This window comes from Aptenodytes forsteri, unplaced genomic scaffold (assembly GCF_000699145.1).
Source record: "Aptenodytes forsteri isolate BGI_AS27 unplaced genomic scaffold, ASM69914v1 Scaffold250, whole genome shotgun sequence".
Taxonomy (NCBI): domain Eukaryota; kingdom Metazoa; phylum Chordata; class Aves; order Sphenisciformes; family Spheniscidae; genus Aptenodytes; species Aptenodytes forsteri.
This window is the reverse complement of record NW_008794008.1, coordinates 113,346-131,178: the sequence shown is the minus strand read 5'-3', so window position 1 is coordinate 131,178 and position 17,833 is coordinate 113,346. Positions and strand designations below refer to the sequence as shown.

General features: G+C 40.1%; 1 protein-coding gene across 1 annotated transcript in view; it reads left to right on the top strand.

The window, feature by feature from the left end:
• TPPP (tubulin polymerization promoting protein) overlaps positions 1-17,833 on the top strand; it is a 111,057-nt gene that overhangs the window by 49,275 nt on the left and 43,949 nt on the right. Inside the window, exon 2 of the mRNA XM_009289844.2 lies at positions 3,268-3,582. Within this exon, the coding sequence (XP_009288119.1) occupies positions 3,272-3,582 (311 nt within the window). The 5' untranslated portion in view covers positions 3,268-3,271. The remainder of the gene's footprint in view (positions 1-3,267; positions 3,583-17,833) is intronic.

Here is a 17,833-nt window from a genome sequence, read left to right as displayed (position 1 = left end):
AAGTTGAGGCTAGGTCAGTATTTTCATAAACCAGGTAGCTTCTTTTTATAATAAATTTCATGTTGTTATGTGGGATTTTAACAAGCAAGCTGTAATTATGGTTCAACAAGAAAAGGAGTATCCATGACAATTTTTGGCAACCACAGCAGAACCCTAGTTTTAGTCTATCTTTGACCTGCTTTAGATGGTGGGGATTTCTTTGCAATGAGTCTGCTTTGCATACCAGATTTCACCATTCAAAACTGAAGCCTTTTCTATAGAGCGTGTCCTGTTTCCCCCAGCCCAGAACTACTCAAAACCCCCCAATACAACGTTCATTTATTGATGTCTGAGAGAACTTAAGTCTAGAAGTGAACTATCTCAAGGCCAAATATGTTCCTTTATGCATTTTTCCTATACCAAGTTTATAAATGTTTAATTTATTAGCAACTGAAAGTAAGTAAAAAATATTTTCAATAGATACAGCTATTGTATTGGAAGACAGTATAAGACAGTAGTGCAGACAAGAAATAATGTAGTCATTTTAAAAATCACGATTCAGAAAATCAGAAGCCTTTCAAGTGTGGGTTTCAGCTCATGATTTGAAAATCACTAGTTGCTTTTTAAAACATATTTCTGCTGTGCTGTGCAAAGTTGAGTTATGGTTGTGGGTGACATGGGATTAGGCAAAGTTGGCCAGCAAGGCACTGACACTGGCTAAAGAAAGATTTTGTTCAGGAGATACTTAAAAATGTAGGCATGTGGTTATTTTTTTTAATTTCAGGTGAGATGGAGTGGCACAGATGTTTTCTTGCTTATAGTTTGTGAACTGTGCAACTGTTGTATCTTTCAAGGATATATACGCTAAGTATAGCTTCTTGAAAGAATTGCTAAGAGCAAGAGGGGGCTATCCCTGAAAATCTCTTGGAAGGTTTATTTGGCACAAGATAAAACTGCAAAATGATACGAGCTTTACATACTTTACTATAGCAGATCTGTGCTGCCTTTTGTGCTGTTACTTGCTTACAGAGGTAACTTTGGTTTTTAATATCCTGTATAGGCATTAAAATACAGACTTTGCTTTTTGCTGATATGTAGTTTCTTTCATTTGTTCTTTCATTCTTTCTTTCTCCAGCCAGTTAGTGTTAGCTTGGAAAATTTCTGGTTCTAGTTTCCAGCTTCAGTGGATTTGAAATGGTGCAAGCTTGGAAGAGACTTCTGCTTTTGGAAGTCAAGCTTCATTGAAGATGGAGGTAGATTGTAGATCTTTATGATCTGATTTTTAATGTAATACTCTTTTGCACAGATTGTGTTAGCAGTGTTTTTGTTTTCTTCTTATATTCTCTCACCACTCTTTTGGTAGCAAAAGAGTGTGTGTGGCCTGATGAATCAGACAGTTTAGACTGATCTAGACACTATTTTGGTACAAATGTATGTGTCTGTAATACTTGCAGTAGCTTACAATTTACTATGGGTACTTATTGTTTTGGAGTTTCAGTGTTGGGAGACTTTCAGAAAAGTTTATTGAGGTAAAATTTCTGTTCTTTGGAGAGCAGGCAGAGCACAAAGGAAATAGAAATGGGAATTGGTTACATTTTTAACTTTTTAATGAACTTTAAATTTTCAAACTCTTTTTTCCCCCCTCTGTGCTTTTCTTTTTATATCATAGGTGCACATATAACTCTCAGGCTACCATTAGTAAATTCCTATCATATTAATTTTAATTTAGCATTTTTGTTTGTTGGCCAAAACTTGTGCTGACAGTGTAAACAAAACAGAAGGATCACCAGGCTTAAGATACAACAAGGTTTTTAAACATTTACTTGAAATGTTTTCAAAAATAGACAGTTGTGCTTTGGCCATGCTGCATTTGCTCAAGAGTAAAGGACAAAGGTCCTTTAGTATAGTTTTTATTAAAAGGTTGTTTCTAATCATGAAGCTTAACAGTAACTGCTGCATAGCAGGTAGCTATGGTTAGTTCTGTTGCAGCGTGCAGGAAAGGGTATGCCTTTGTTGTTCAAGTGACAGAGGTTAAGCAATATCAGAAGAGGTAGATTTTTAGAATTGTTTCCATTGCTGAGGAGTTTGTATTGAAGTACAGTATATAAGCCAAAAGAACTTTCTATCTGATGCAAAAATAAAACCTTAACTAGAAATACATACCAATCTTTGCATATGTTAGTCACATACCATGTACAGCTGCAACTAGAAGAATGGACGAGGTAAGTATGGTGGGCTTTCTGGCCCTTACCTAGTATTTGCAAAACTTCTGGTACCTGAAGCACCTCTTTACGGGTTAAAATTTGTAGCACCATCACAGATGTGAGTCTGGGCAACAGTGTGCATGTAGCTGTTGCGACAGGCACACAGTGCACCCTATCCCTAGGCTTTTCAGTGCCTCTTCTGCCAAGCTAAGAGTGGATGGGCAGAAGGCAAAGGCTTCTGTGGCATGCTTCTGGCACGTTAGGGATTTTTTCTTTATGAAGACACCTGGAAATAACTTTAGTGTTATATATAGGTTTTATACAAAACCTCAGTTTAAGGTTTCTTATAAAAGGCAAACCTATCTTACATGAACATAGGGTAATCTCAAAGTTGTTCTCTGCAGTAATGACATCCCTTCTCAGTGCTCCTGCATAATGGATGTGTTCGTTCCAAATGAATTCCACAGCTACAGTTTATTCGGCATAAACTTGGGAAAAGAATGGTTTTGTTAACAAGAGAGACTTGTCTAAGCATTTCGGGGGCTTCCTTACTTGTTAGGCCTTACATTATATAACATAAGGGTTATAACATTAATATTTTTACTGCACTTTCAAAATCTTTCAATTTGCAATAAATAATAATTAAAAAGCCACAGTCCAGAAAATAAAGGGCTGTTCATTCTTCCTTCAGAAATAAAAGTAGGTAGTAATGCCTACAATGTAAAGGGCATACTTTTATTCAAATCAGTAGAGTGACTGTGGTGATTGCCATTTAAAAAACAAAACAAAACAGTAAGTGTTCTCTTGTTGGCTGATGTAATGACGGTGAAATTATGTTTGTGCCCTATTTTGGAATGTTCTTTCCCTGACTTTTTTTTTTAATATGCTAGAATTTTTTTTAGATATACCGAGAGTTACATAGTTCTATGTATAGACTGTTGTTTGGTGGTGGAGGGCAATGAGTTCTTGCTAACTTTATAGACCATTTATTCTTCATACGTTGTGACATGGACTGTAGCCTGGAGTTTAACAGAAAGTAAACGTGTGAATTAATGTAATGAGTTTACCCTCCTCTTCTTTGTAGCACAATGGCTGACAATAAAGTGAAGTCAACCAAACCTGTGAATAAGACTCCTCCAAAGTCTCCTTCAGATCCAGCAAAGGACCGAGCAGCAAAACGATTATCCTATGATTCAAACAGTTCCCATGAGGGAGCTATGGCAGGAGAAATAAGTGCTCTGGAAGAAGCCTTTAGAAAATTTGCCATCCATGGTGATACAAGAGCCACAGGAAAAGAAATGCATGGGAAGAACTGGTCAAAGCTGTGTAAGGACTGTCATGTGATAGATGGGAAGAATGTGACAATCACAGATGTTGACATTGTCTTCAGTAAAATCAAGTAAGTTCCTTTCTGCCATCATTTCCTTGTCTCCCCAACATGTTTTGTAGATATCATCTAAATTTATCTTCTGTTGCTTACAGATGTTGTGAGGCACTGTATGTCTTTGTCAAAATCGATCTCTTTCTTGTTCCTTTATGAAACTGTGTTGCTTTTTCTGAAGATACAGGTTTCAGCTTCTGTCCTGCTATCTTAAACTGACTTCAGTGTCACAGGTGTTATACTGTACAGAGGTATGATGTGATCAGGACAAATGCAGGCTATTCCAAGAAACATACGGTTTTTTGACTGCATTAAATGATGTGAATGTTTCCTGAAGGATATCTGAATGAAGTCAGGATGTAGTTTTACATCTTGCCAAAACTCAGCCTCAGAGGACTGAGGCTAAGGTGGGATATGTACTAAAAGCTATTATTCTAACAACAGGCGTGATGTCCAGCACAACACCTATGCAAGTTTAAAGTGTAGGGCCCCGCCAGACTGATGATGAATTTGTGATGCAGACCCATGGCTGTGATTAATTAATTAGGATTATCTCAGTGGTCCTAGCTTATTATTGTGAGCAGACTGGAGCTTTAGTGAAGCTTTCTCCCCAGATTGAAAACCTAGGCGGGCTTGATCCAGAAACTCATCAAATCCAAGGGAAGGCATTCAACTGTTCCGGCATATTCTGTATGAAGCCCCAAGTAATTTTTTTGTTCTCGCTTTATGTGTAGAATTGGATCATTTTCACCTTCCCCCTCCCCCTGGTATCTGATCTGATAGCCTTGTCTTTTCTGCTTTTTATTACCACAGTAACTGTTTAAATTGTCTCACACCTCATTGTGTTGAGGGACATGCTTTAAGGAAGGTCCCTTAACTGTACTTGTAGCTTGTAGGAACATTTATTTGGCTTGTGCTCTCAACTACTGTGGTGTAATGCTGGGGAGGACATGCAAACTGAGTTGCTTACAAGGTGGTTGGGAAAACTTGCTACAAGCACTGACCCTTTGAAGTGCATCAAAGCATAGAAAGGCAGAGAAGAAAAGGCCCTTGATCTTGAAAGATTGTCCAGTTTAACATGCACAGTTAGAATGACATTACTTATTTGATTTCTTTCTTTGTTTCTTTTCTCCTCAGGGATCTTATCTAGGCAATTGAAAACACTATATATGCACACTCCAACCCTCTTGTTCTTCTATCAGTCCACTTTCTCTTTGAGTCCCTACTTGTATTTTTTGGAAGTTGTGTTGCCGGAGTTAGGTATATTATCAGTGAACTAGCTTATTTGAAATGGATGTTTAGGCTGTAGGGTTGTTTGTTTCTTTCTTGATCTATGATAGACAATGCCGGCATTTATTTTCAAATTTTCTTTGACTTTCATCAACTTAAATTTCTCTGTATCTATTATCACAGGAAATAATAAATCTTAGCGCTACTTTCTCATGTCAGTATCTGGGCAAGTTAGCGATAGGACAACCCCATGATAGGGCATAAACAATTGTGCAACATTAGCAGATACAAAGAAGTATCAGTTTTGGTGCTTGCTGGGGTAGAAGGAACCCAGTCCTGTTCTGTAGGAATGAGTTGTGATGTGGCGGGGACATGAGGCTCAAGGGGAGTGTCAGCATATCCCCTTGCAGTTGTTCAGCAGTCTCAGCTCAGCTCAGGGGTTCTTGTCTCTGTCTGTACGGGGAGGTGCCTGTTCAGCAGTTTCTCAGACCTTTCTCCCATGACTGCTGTGAAGTGTTGTTTCTCTTGGAAGAAGCAAGCCATCTTTTCCTCTCTCTATCTAGTATTTAATAGTTTAGAAGATAACTGCATCAAATGCAAAAGCATTTTTATCTTAATTGTTTATTAATTACTTGCTCATTCCTCACCTGTACATGTACATATAACATGTATTTTATATATTCTTCTCTTTTAAAATTATATTATTTTAAAATTAATATTGCTTAAATGGCACATGGGGAAACTTACGATAGCTGAGATTTGCTATCTTTATTAGGGAGGTCTGTTTTTTCACGTGCATGCTTTCAGTATATATATACTTCCGCATTTTCTTAAGTGTTGGATTTTTTTTTTATATTTTTATTCTTGAGAGCATATGTCAGCAATTCTTTTTAGTCTAGATCACATTTATTTTGCATATAGTATTTTAAGTTTTAACAAGGGAAGATTTAATGGCTGTAGTTACTCAAGTCTTAGCAATATGCTGTAACTTAGGAGGCTTATGCATAGGCTGAGTATACAGGGGTTCTCAAGCATGTTCAGATGACTGCTTTTCCTTGCTTTCTCTTTTGCTTCACGTTTAACCCTAACCTAAAGGATAATGATAGATTTGGTGATATATCAAAGCAGGCATACTCACAAAATAAACTCTTATTCATTTCCATTTTACAAGCAGCTTTTTGCCAGCAGAGCACTAAGATTTTTCGACAACCCAAGTTTTTCCCCATCTGTGTTGAATGAAAAACATTAAACACGAGAAAAAAAAAAATCTCCAACTTCCCAGAAAGTGCAGAGTACTGCTTCCATGCCTCAATAAGAGTTATGTTTATGGGTATCAGAAGGCTCTGTACTTCACTGTTGTTCTTAGGTTCTTCAGCTAGACTGCATCTCACAAGATGGACTTTGGCCTAGGATTCTTATGGTCAACCATAGTGGTTCAGTGAGATGGGGCTGGTGGATCTTGGCAGTTGTAGTCTGGCCAGGGAACACACCCAAAAATAAGATGTTTGTCGTACCCAACTACAGTTGCCATCTAGTATTGTGGTAGAATTTCCAAACAGGTTTTCTGTTGGGTCTATTACTGGGAAGCCACTGTGTTTAGCAGGGTTTGTTTTCTAGCCAGATATAGTTTATGACAATGGCACGTTGTTCAAACATTAGAAAATAATTAATCTAGTAGAATTGTTCTTTGGATTTATGAATTACTGTGTCTATGTTTAAAGCCCGTGTTTGTCATCTTGCTAACTTTCCCAGGATTCATTTATTGTTCTGCTACAGATACTGGCAAAATAGGTAGGAACTACGTGTTACTGATAGTCAGGGTAAAGTAACAGGGAAATTAGTAACAGATATGTTTACCTAAGAGCTACTGAAAGATAGCATTTTATTCTCTGATTGGCAACTTTCTCTGCTGCAGGAGAGATTTTATCAGTGCAATCCTGAGAATTAATGAACGTTTTTGTAGACTCAACACCCACCTCCCCACCTCCACCAAACCAGGTGAACAAAACTTCTGAAAATTTTGAATAGTCCATGATACTTCTTCAAAGCTGGGACTATATGTCTGTCTGTCAGAGATTAGTTCATTTAAGGTTAAGTTTATGTTGTTATGAAGGTTGAGGAAATTCTGATGAACCTTTGTTACAGATAAGAAAATAAGTGTAGAATGCTGTTTTTCTTCTGCATGAGGATGTCGGGTCAGACTGAAGTGTAATTTGTCTATTTATCTTGCATAAAAGGTCCACTAAAGGCCTTCATGTAAGCACAACATTTGTATGTACTTTAGGATAAGAAGAAGGAATGGTCTAATGCAAAGAATACACAGTAGTAGACATGAAAGAAAAATTGCTAGAGTTGCATTGTTTGGTAAGAAAAGATGTAAATTGGTTGATCTCCCACTTCCCCACCCCCCCAAGTATTTGTGTCTAACAGTAATTTGTACGTTCTTAAGTGTCTCTCAAATCCTTCCAATTTGGTGGGTTGTAATATAAGTTGTTGTGTGTTTAAAAATTGATTTAATAGATGTCTTTTTCTGCCTTTTTTTTGCTTTTCTATTTTAAAAACTTTCTATTGTCAGCTCAGAAAATACAAGAAATTAAGCAGCAATGAATTTTGCAATGGTATTACTTGAAATGGAATTACTTGAAATGAAAAGCCAAAGCCCACTTGTGAGAGTAGCCACGTGTATGAATATTTATAAGTTGCATCCCTAGAGAGCAGAGGAAAACCACCTACATTTATGCCAAATATTTGGATTGCATTAATACAGCTGGGATAGACTGCCGTTCTTATAAGTAGAAAAGTAATTTTTTTTTTTTTAGGTTATAAAAACATAAAATAAAGACTTCTCATACGATATTGTTATCTTTCTATGCATGTTGCACTGTGTGAACATTTTTGTGAAGAATGAATTACAAAATTTTACAATATCTTATGGGATGAAAACTATTAAAAATGCAGCAAAACCAACAAAAGTGTACATAACTGTAAATGCAATTATGTAGTAAGCTTTCCTTACTGTATTTTATAATTTCACAGTCAAAACTTGAGATGATGGACTCTTTTCTTCATTTGTTCATTACACTGCATACAACAGTAACAGTATGGTTGCAGGGTAAATTTTCATTTCAAAGCTAGCTGCTTGCTTGAAGTTATGTAAAAATCTCTTTTGTTAATTGGTAGCAGGATAGCTTTTTCTCTTTAAATGGCAAAAATTAAGCAACCCCTTCTCTGAAAAACCTGCTCATATCATTGTTAAAAAAAAAAGCCTGATGATACTTTTTAGGAAGCATTTTTTTTAACTGGTCCCTAAATTCACTGCAATACTTGCAGGATAAGTCACAATCATATTCTATGAGAAGGAGAGTTTTCATAAATTACTTGTATGTGAAATTTTCATGACAGGACCAAAAATAGTATTTCACCATTTTTGTAATGATAATAACTCCAATTTCCCTGTAGCTCAGGCTTCTGCTAAAATGTAGGGGTTTAGTATAAATATCTTAGTAGTATTAGATCATTCCAAGCATTCATTTTTCATGTACTATTTGAACCTTATATAGACATCTTTCTTTTACATTTTGCAAATTAAGAGTGATAATGCAATCTGGGTCTACTGAATTTAGAGACATACAACTTGCAGACATGCAATAGCATTTGAAAATGGATGGTTTTCATGAGAATGGGAATTCCATGGGTATCTTTTTAGTAGCTGAAACAATTGCCTGCCTTCTTGGAAATTTTCCTCATTAACTGACTGTTTCTTTTATGTTACTCTTCCAGAATTGCAAAAGTTTGTAGGCTGTGTGTCTTGTGCTTGTGGAGTGCAAATATGGGTTTAGTGAATCTTGTTGCCTTGGAGAAAGCAAGCTCACTGGTGACACAGGAGAGGGGCACAGAAGCGTTCTGCATTTGGAATGAAAAGCAACATGTGGCTGCATTCTTCTTAATCCAGCAAGACAGTGAGACACAACAGTCTAAGAACTTCAGGGTTTTTGTATCAAGGAAAGCAGAATACCCAAGAAGAATAGATGTTACTGATCTCTGACCAGCATTCTGGCATGTTGCCTTAGGAACTTAAATTTCTTTGTTTATTGGGGTCAACAACTGCTCTGGGAAATTTGATATGTTAGCTATGCCATACACATACTCCACTTGTTGTATGTAGTTAATATGGTAATAGTAATAGCCCTGATATAAATACCTCTGCTCTTATTTTAGAAGTGTTACCACTCAGCACTGCAAGAATATGGTTTAAGCACTGCCATAAAACTGCTAATTATATGACATTATTAGATAGAAAAATAAAAATATTTCTGTTTACACTGGCATGTTACTATGGTTGCAGGCAGGCCTGGGTGACGTCATGCCTTGGATCCATTGTGAGCATTTATTTAGGTAGTTGTCTCCATGGAAACATTTGTTTGTTTTGATGTTACTATGTGTTAAACTTTAAACAAATTTTTGTGGTTCTATACTGGATTGTTATTGAAGACTGGTTAATCTACAGAAGCTTTGTAAATATACCTTACTCCCCCCCCTCTAAAATATTTTCGGTAAAAGATCAAGTGAAAGCATAATTGTCCTCTCAAATTCCATTAATAGTTTCTTATGTTGCTTTGACATGTTTTCTTGTTGCTGAGGAAGCCATGTGTTCTAAAGGCCAGAAAACTCTCCTCCATCTTTTTGGGAAAGGCAGGTTTTGTTCCCATGGAGAATCTTCACAACACACTTTATTGTGCCCTGACTTTTGAGTAGTCCCACCCATACTCTATCCTTAGTATATCTTGCACAGTCAGCTGTTTAGCCTAGTTCCCACAGTCTGGATCAGTCAGGTCTCTACAGGAGTGCTTCCACCTGAGACCAGCTGGGTCTTAATTCAGCAGTAGTTCACCATGGCTGCAAGACTGTGGAAGAATTAAAATGGATAATGTTTGCTCTAAGCAGCTGGCAAGATAACTCTTGGCAAGAATGAGTGCATGCTTTCCCCATTTGTCAACTATAATATAATTGTTGTCTTTTCTTTGTATGGAACAATTATGATACTTCTTGCTTTCTTAATATATTTGAAAGGAGTAGTACTTTGACACCTGCATTCATTCAAAACAAATATCTCTCCATGAGGTTTCTCTGAAGTAATTTGTGTTTAACAGAGATTTTACTGAAGCCTCTCTTAAATTTTTTAAATATGTAAATAGGTATGAAGTTGTCTTTATATATAATGAAGCACATAGTAGTTGTAAGTTGTGTTTTACTTCCCTACTGGAGAGATTCTTTTAATAGTGACATAGAATCTGATTTGTGTAATCCTACTTTATGTATGAAGCAGGCATAGCAGTTAACTTGTGTACTTTAATATGTCTGCATCAGGAAATATGTTTTAAGTGGATATAGAATGGCATGCAGCGCATAATCTGTGCTAGTAAATCTCTCCCAGGCAAATTGTGAAGTAGTGCAGTTATAGATAGAAATGTAGGTAAATGACAACAGAAAGTCGTCTTTACCACATCATCTATACTTTATTTTAATTGAAATTAAGGTCCAATTTCCTTTCTTGTCCAAGAAGCCAAATGTAATGTTGCCTTTTGCACTTTTTCCTTGAAAGGTTTTTTTATTTAAAAAAAAAAAAAAAAGCAACTTTTCTCCCCCTTCTGCCGAGGCATAAATTCTAAAAGTAACAGTGATCGCTTATGAGAAGAAAGATGGATTTAGATTCGCTTGCTGTTATGCAGGCTTGTTTTGTGCATGTAAAATGGATAAGTTCTGTACCCCAATGATGTATGCTGATTATGATTGTAAAAACAACTTTATGTGTGAGTAGACATCACATGAAAACCTATAGATACTGTGGTGGGTGATTCATTTCCCAGCTGATATGGAATGCTGCATGGTATCACACACAGTACTATATAGCAGCTTGTTTGGTATTTGCTACACTTTGTGGCATATGCCGTTTGTGGACTACAAGGACTTCTACTGGTTTAGAGTAGAAGTAGGGCTCTAGTATGAGATCCTGTCTTGTGGGTTTTTAGAGGGTTTCTTGCCCCCCCCCCTTTTTTTTTCCCCGCAAGTCAGCCTAATTTCATCATATTGCACCATCACTTAAAATTGCCTGTCTTTCATTTATAAAAGCAGCGATGTGAAATCTGTGTCAGTTAGAAAATTACCTCATTTCACTCATTAACAAGCAAGTATTTTCTAGACTGTTAAACATCAATGTAGACTTTGTCTCTCGTTTTCATTGGATTGAAGTAGAAGATGATTAAGATGTAAAGGATGAGGCAGCCTACTCTGGGCACTGGTGAGGATCAACAAGACCCATCAGAGTCAGCTGAGCCTGAACTTAGTGTCCACCCGAAAGGGAAAAAAATGAGTGATAGTGTCACCCAATGCTACCTGACGCTATGGGGACAGGCAGGTTATTTTTAAGGATCCTTGGTAGAATGACAACCGGCCAGAGGTCTGTAGTTATAATTAGAGCTTTATTATTATAGAAAGATTTTAGTAGTCAGCGTAGCTTATCGTTACACAGAATTCCTAGCAATGAGGATAGCTTTCCTATTACCTAAAATTGCAGTTGCCTATACTTTTCAGTCACCTGGACCCTCTGCAGGTCAGGTCAAATTCTTAATAATCGGAGAGCAAAAGAATAATGATAATCTGGACTCTGACTTTTAAAAGTACATGAGTCACTCACTGCTCAGAAGAATAACGACGGAGGGGGTGTCACGGTACTCTAGCCCACGGTGAGGGTGTTCCCCCTTTCCTCTTCCATCATGGTGCGAGCGTCCCCTGTATCACACCGGGAAGCACGAAAGCCTTAGCAGTCTGTCTGCTGTTGGATCAGCTTCAAAAACCTTTTGGATAAGCTGATGTATTTATACATCTCAGTCTGGGGGTTTGGTCTATACAATTTCCATAAGTTAGTGGATTCTGAAGAGGCTGCCAGACAATCAGTATGCAAGAATTCTGGCTGCAAGAGACAGCAAGCTGCAGGTGATAATGGCTGCATAATGATCTTTATCTCTTCCTGTCCATTGTGTCCTGCCTACATGTTGCCCGTGCTTTGACCTAATGGTGCTGCCCCCAGCACGCCTCAGGCCTTAGCATGAGCTGTGTGTTAGCCAAAATCTGAGCAACAGTTGAGTGAACAGTCACAGGAGGCATTCCTGACCACGGAGGGATCACGGCTTTTGCCATCCAGAATATCTCATGTGCTGTTATGCTTCCCTGTCCCATAATGGGTGTCACCATACCCTGGCAACAGTGCTGTACCGCGTGTGAGGAGCAATGGGTACCAGTCACAGACAGTTACTGGCGATTCCTCCTGTGGACGATCGAGGCATGTATCTTCTGACCCCACCTGATGTCTGGGGAGTTTTGTTGTTTGGTAGGTGCCAGAATCTGGGATTGTTGCAGATGCGCTGCCAAGATCTGTCCAGCCTTCTAACACGGACCTCTTCTTCCTCTTCCTTGTGGGTACCAACAGTACTGCTCCAGAGGTAACCTGGAGCTTATCAAGAGAGACTACAGAAGTGTGGGGCTGAGAGTGAAGGGCATGGAGCTCTGGTCTTGCCTTCCCAATCCTTACAGGGAGGAGGAAAGCTTGGGTAGAAGTGGACTATGCCTAGCTGTATGGCTTGTGTTGCAGACAGGGCTTTGGCTTCTGTGACCAGAGGAATGAGGGCTACTGAGCAGGGATGGAATAAATCTAATGAAGTGGAGCAAGAGTGTCTTTGCAAACTAGGCTTGCTAGTCTACTGAGGAGACTGTTAAACTGGGTACGGAAGGTTATCATAACCTGAAGAGGAGAGGTCATAAGGGGCGGAGCAAGATGTGTCTAGGTGACAAGCTTGACAAGGGAGGCTCTCGGCCTTCTGTAAATGCAGCAGGCCTTGGGGCCCATCTCAAATGCCTGTACAGATGATGATGATGTAGTAGGCATCTACTACAGACGTACTGATCAAGAAGAGGAGATAGATAAAGCTGCCTTTAGGCAGTTGGAAAAAACCTCACAATCCCAGGCATTGGTACTCATGGGTGACATTAACCAAGCTAAAATGACTGGAAGTAGGCGATCCATAAGATTTCTGAAATGAATTTTAAAAAACTGTTAATGTGGGTGATCAGTGATTCGAGGAGATACTCTGCATCTGTTAGTCACAATCGAAAAGAAGAACTGGGTGAAGATGTAAGAGCTGAGACAGCCTTGGCTGCAGCAACCAGGTGTCTGTCAAGTTTAAGATCCTGGGAGGAGTGAGCAGCAGATGAACAGCAGAATTACAACCCCGGACTTCAGAAGGGCAGATCTTGGCCTGTTCAGTTTCCCACAGGAAACTGCCCTGGAGTCTCCTGGAGGGGCCCAGGAGAGCTGGTTGATCTTCAGGACAGCTTCCTCAGAGCACAACAACGGTCCATTCCCATGTGCAGGCAGTCGAGCAAGCATGGCAACAGGCCAGCATGGATGAACGTGGAGCTTCTGACTGAGCTCAACCACGAAAAGGAAGTACACAGGAGGTGGCAGCAGGGAGAGGCTACGTGGGAGGAATATAGCCCGTGCGTGAAGGAACAGAGTGAGGAAAGCCGAAGTTCAGCTGGAGTTGAGACTAGCGAGGGAGGTGAAGGACAACATGAGAGGTTTCTGTAAGTACACTGGTAGCAAAAGTGAGGGCCGACTGCTCGGTGTGGCAGGGGACCTAGTGACAAGGGACATGGAAAAGGCAGAGATGCTCAATGCCTTTTTTTGCCTCCCTTTTCAACGGGTAGGGCTTGCCCTCAGGGTTCCCAGGTCCTTGAGCCTGCTAGCAGAGTCTGTGGGCGTGAAGCAGTACCCACAGTAAAGGAAGACAGCGTTAAGAATCACTTGAGCCAGTTAGACATACACGAGTCCATGGGACCAGGTAGGATGCATCCAAGGGTGCTGAAGGAGCTGGGCAATGTCATTGCAAAGCTGCTCCCTATCATCTTCAAAAGGCCATGGCAGCTGGGGGAGGTTCCCAGTGTGTGGAAAAAGGCAAACGTCACGCACATCCTCAAGAAGGGCAAGAAGGAGGATCCAGGTAACTACAGGCCAGTCAGCATAACCTCAGTCCCCGTGGCGGTTGTGAAGGAAATCCTCTTGGAAGCCCTTTCTCAACGCACAAAGGAGAAGGTGATTTGGAGCAGCCAGCGTGGATTTGCCAAGGGCAAGTCATGCCTGATTGACCTCATTGCTTTCTGTGATGAAATGGCTGGCACTGTGGGCAAAGGGGTGTAGTATACCTTGATTATGGCAAGCCCTTGGCCCCAGTCGCATCAGCACCAAATTGGTGATGTATGAGCTGGACAGTGGGCCGACAGCCTAGGAAGCAGCGCTGGAGGTCGTGATGGGCAACCAGTTGAACGTGAGTCAGCAGCAGTCCTTGCAGTGAGTGAGTTGTGGCAGCAAGGAAGGGTAGCTGCATCCTGGGCTGCACGAGTAAATGTGTAGCCACAAGCCACAACCGCAAGCAGGTCTGGGGAAGTGATCCTTCGCTTCTGTTTGGCGCTTGTGAGACACTATCTGGAGTGCTGTGCCCAGCCTGGGGCTCCCCTGTGCAAGAAGGAGATTGATACGCTGGAACAAGCCCAGTGCAGGGCCACCAAGATGGTCAGGGGGCTGGTTATGGTATACGATGACTGTGGCGGGGGAGGGGGGGGGAGTTTCTTTATGTTCCTGTATAGACAATAGAAATTAACGTGCTGTTCTGAAGTTAGAGTGGAAATTTTATAGGAACAAAGCGTGTGTGCATGTATGTACGTTGTTTGACTCCTAAAATAAGGACATGAGCTAGAAATCATCCATCTCGTAAAGAAGATTAATATACTGTAAATGTTGTAATTAAGCTATATTTAATCTGCCTATGTGTATAAAGCCACTAAAAGAATTAAGATGTGGTCCGCTTAGGATGTGATGCTGGTAAATGGAAGCATGCTGCATTTGATGCAGTTTTTCATCTTCCTTCGACTTTTTTTTTTTTTTTTTTTTTAAACCAAAGGCCTGACTTGGGAGACCCCAGTTCTTGTGTTCTTCCCATTATCATAGTTTAAGAGGACTATTTTACAACTGAATCAGAACAAGTCTCATTGTAACATTAAGTTGAAGAAGGATTCACCCTAATATTACAGAGGAGGAAAAGAAAGGGTCACTTGTAAATGCTAAGTGTGCCACACCTGATCTGCCCCTTAAGGCTGGGCACTATGTGGTCTCATCTTGATGGAATTAGATCTGGGCCAGGCAGGTTTAACTTATTAATTTGAAATTGTTCCTGGAAGTGATGTCACATACAGGGCACCTTCTTGATGTATTTTGGTCTAGCTCTAGCCGGTCTACTAGTTGGCGAGAAGTTTTAGGTGCTATATATAGAGTTGGGACTTGCAGTGTTAAAACACCCAAGTGGTGTTACTGGAAACCACGCCTTTGAAAGTCATGACCCTGATTAATTAAAATGGTGTTACTACTTTCTGTCTTTATTGAAGTGGAGCTGCTTATCGTTTGCTTTTGTGTGTGTGCGCGCTAAACTGAAGAAACATGAATGAAATCCAGATTTTTCTTTGAAGCTTGATCTCTGTTCCTGACTTCCTGCAGGTGTTTTAATGCATATGCATGTATTCCCATGAATTTAAAAAAAACCCCAAAATATTTTGGTATGGAGTGCTGGTATAATCCCCAAACAAGGAAACTTTCCCTTTGAGAATTTTTTTCCCATTTCATAGTCAGTTTTAGGTTCTCATTCTTCACAGAGGTTCTGGATGTTACCAGCAAATAGATAATTTTAAAAACCTTGCTGAGATTGCTAACGTCAGTGCTGATTCTGAAGGCTCCCAGAACATTTTAATTACATAGGCAAATCTCTATGGCAACCTTTTCTGGGAAGAAATGCTTTTAGATACTGAAGTTTTATGGTTGAAGGAGCAAATACAGAAAGCCATTCAGTTTCAGTGAGGAATTGAGGAAGGATGATTACCGTTGACAGAGTTAGAGTATAGCCAGGAAGGCCATGGCTAAAATGTATACCCTTCTGGTAGAGGAGTAATATTAGCACCTTACCTACTGCCCATCACTAGGGGTTTTGGCAGTGAAAGCACTCCCAGCCCACTGCTGCTTTTCTACACAGAAGTACTGTTACCGAGTTACTGGTTATTTTTAAGAGCAGCATTGCATCCTGAATAGCCAGCACCAATTTTTGCAGCTCTCCCATCAGACTGTTAATATCGTTGATTTAATTTAGCATGTGAGTTGAGAAAGGATGATTGTTTTAAAAGAAAGGAAAAAAAGGGGTGTGTGGGAGTAATGCTTGCAGTCTGCCATTTTGTTAGGTAATGTTGCCTCCAATACTTCGTTTGATCCACTGGTTACTAAAAAGACACAATACCTAAGGCAGGAAGGTAATGTTTCTGTACTACCTGGACAGTTGTAATTCAGGCAAAAAGCCCCAGGAAACCTTACTGCGGTGTTTTGCACCAAGCCAGTAACTTCCTGCTTAAGCTGTGGAACAGCTTTAAATCAAACCTGAATCGTCAGTGATGGCAAGCAGTGGAAAATATCTTCAGGCAAGTTGTTTCAGTGGAGACAGGAGTTCATTGTAAAAACCATTGCCCTTCATGTCTGTATCAGATGTATGATATTCCTGAAGTCCAGTAGCTTTTTTTGCTGCGTTTACTTCCCAGTAACTGGTTCTGGAGATCCTTTTTGGGAATGGTGCCACGTTCTGTGCAAAGCCGGACAGCGCACAGCTAACGAGAGCTTGCCACCGACTGTGCTAGCTGCAGAAACGGAAGCAGTGCAGCTACGACTGCGTGGTGCTGCGCTGACCTCGTTGTCCAGCCTGTTGCATTGTGCCAGGTGAATGCTCCAGCTTTCTTGGCATTAGCTTGGTGTTTTAAACAGCGTGCTTTGTAAAAAGGATGATGATGAGTGAAAATGAAAAATGAAGAACACGACCTTAGCAGCACTGAATTGTCTTCCTTCTTCTTTCTTTGTTCTGGAAGGAAGGGGAAAGGGTGGTGATTGTAGCACAGGCTTCATAGGATGCTTAGAAAAGTAAAAAGCTTTCTGGAGTGCTCCTTCAGCAGACATAAAAGTACAAGACTCTAAAGAAAAGGATAAGCCACCATCATCTGGTGAGAAGGAGTTAGTGCTGTAGACCTCTTCATCTCGTCTCTGCTGATACAGCAGAGCATTGTACCATATAGTGTCATTTGTGATCATGGGCACCGGCAGCTGCAGAGCAGTGGTGATCTTTGGCACCAGGCTGTGACTCTCATGACACATGACAGCACTTGCTTCATTGCCCAGATGTCTGGGTTCTTTATTCTATGCCCTTCAGTTGCAAATATTGTTTAAGAAAAGAAAGTAACCCAATAGAGGAGCAGTTGTTGTGCTGTCAGTGGCTGTAATTTTTTTTTATGCTATGTGCATAAAAACATGCAACTGATAGCTTTTATATCATCATAAAAGTGCGTACAAAGATAACTTGTTTTTCTTTCAGCTGACAACAGATACACAGTGATATTGTGACATGATAGTAGTTCATTACACCACAACTGAAAAATCAGTATGAGAAAACAAGATAGGTCTGTGCTTGTTTGGAATGTCACTCAGTTATACAAGATCTCCAGATACACTTGTTATAATTCCCAGTGCAGTACCAATTAACCCTGGATTTATCTGCTTCATGATATTTGAGGTGTTTGTTACTCAGTGTGGGGTGGTGTTTGTTAAGCTTCTGAATGGAACTGACAGTGCTGAGAATGGAGAGTTTATCTAACCCAGAGCAGTGTGGGAGTAATACAAGAGGCTGCTGATGAGAGGATCATAGAGGAGAGGGTAGGTAACTCTTACTTATCATGTGCAGTTTGTATTTTGTCGTGGTTTAATCTCAGTCGGCAACTAAGCACCACGCAGCCGCTCGCTCACTCCCCCCCGGTGGGATGGGGGAGAGAATTGGAAGGGTAAAAGTGAGAAAAATTCGTGGGTTGAGATAAAGACAGTTTAATAGGTAAAGCAAAAGCCACGCATGCA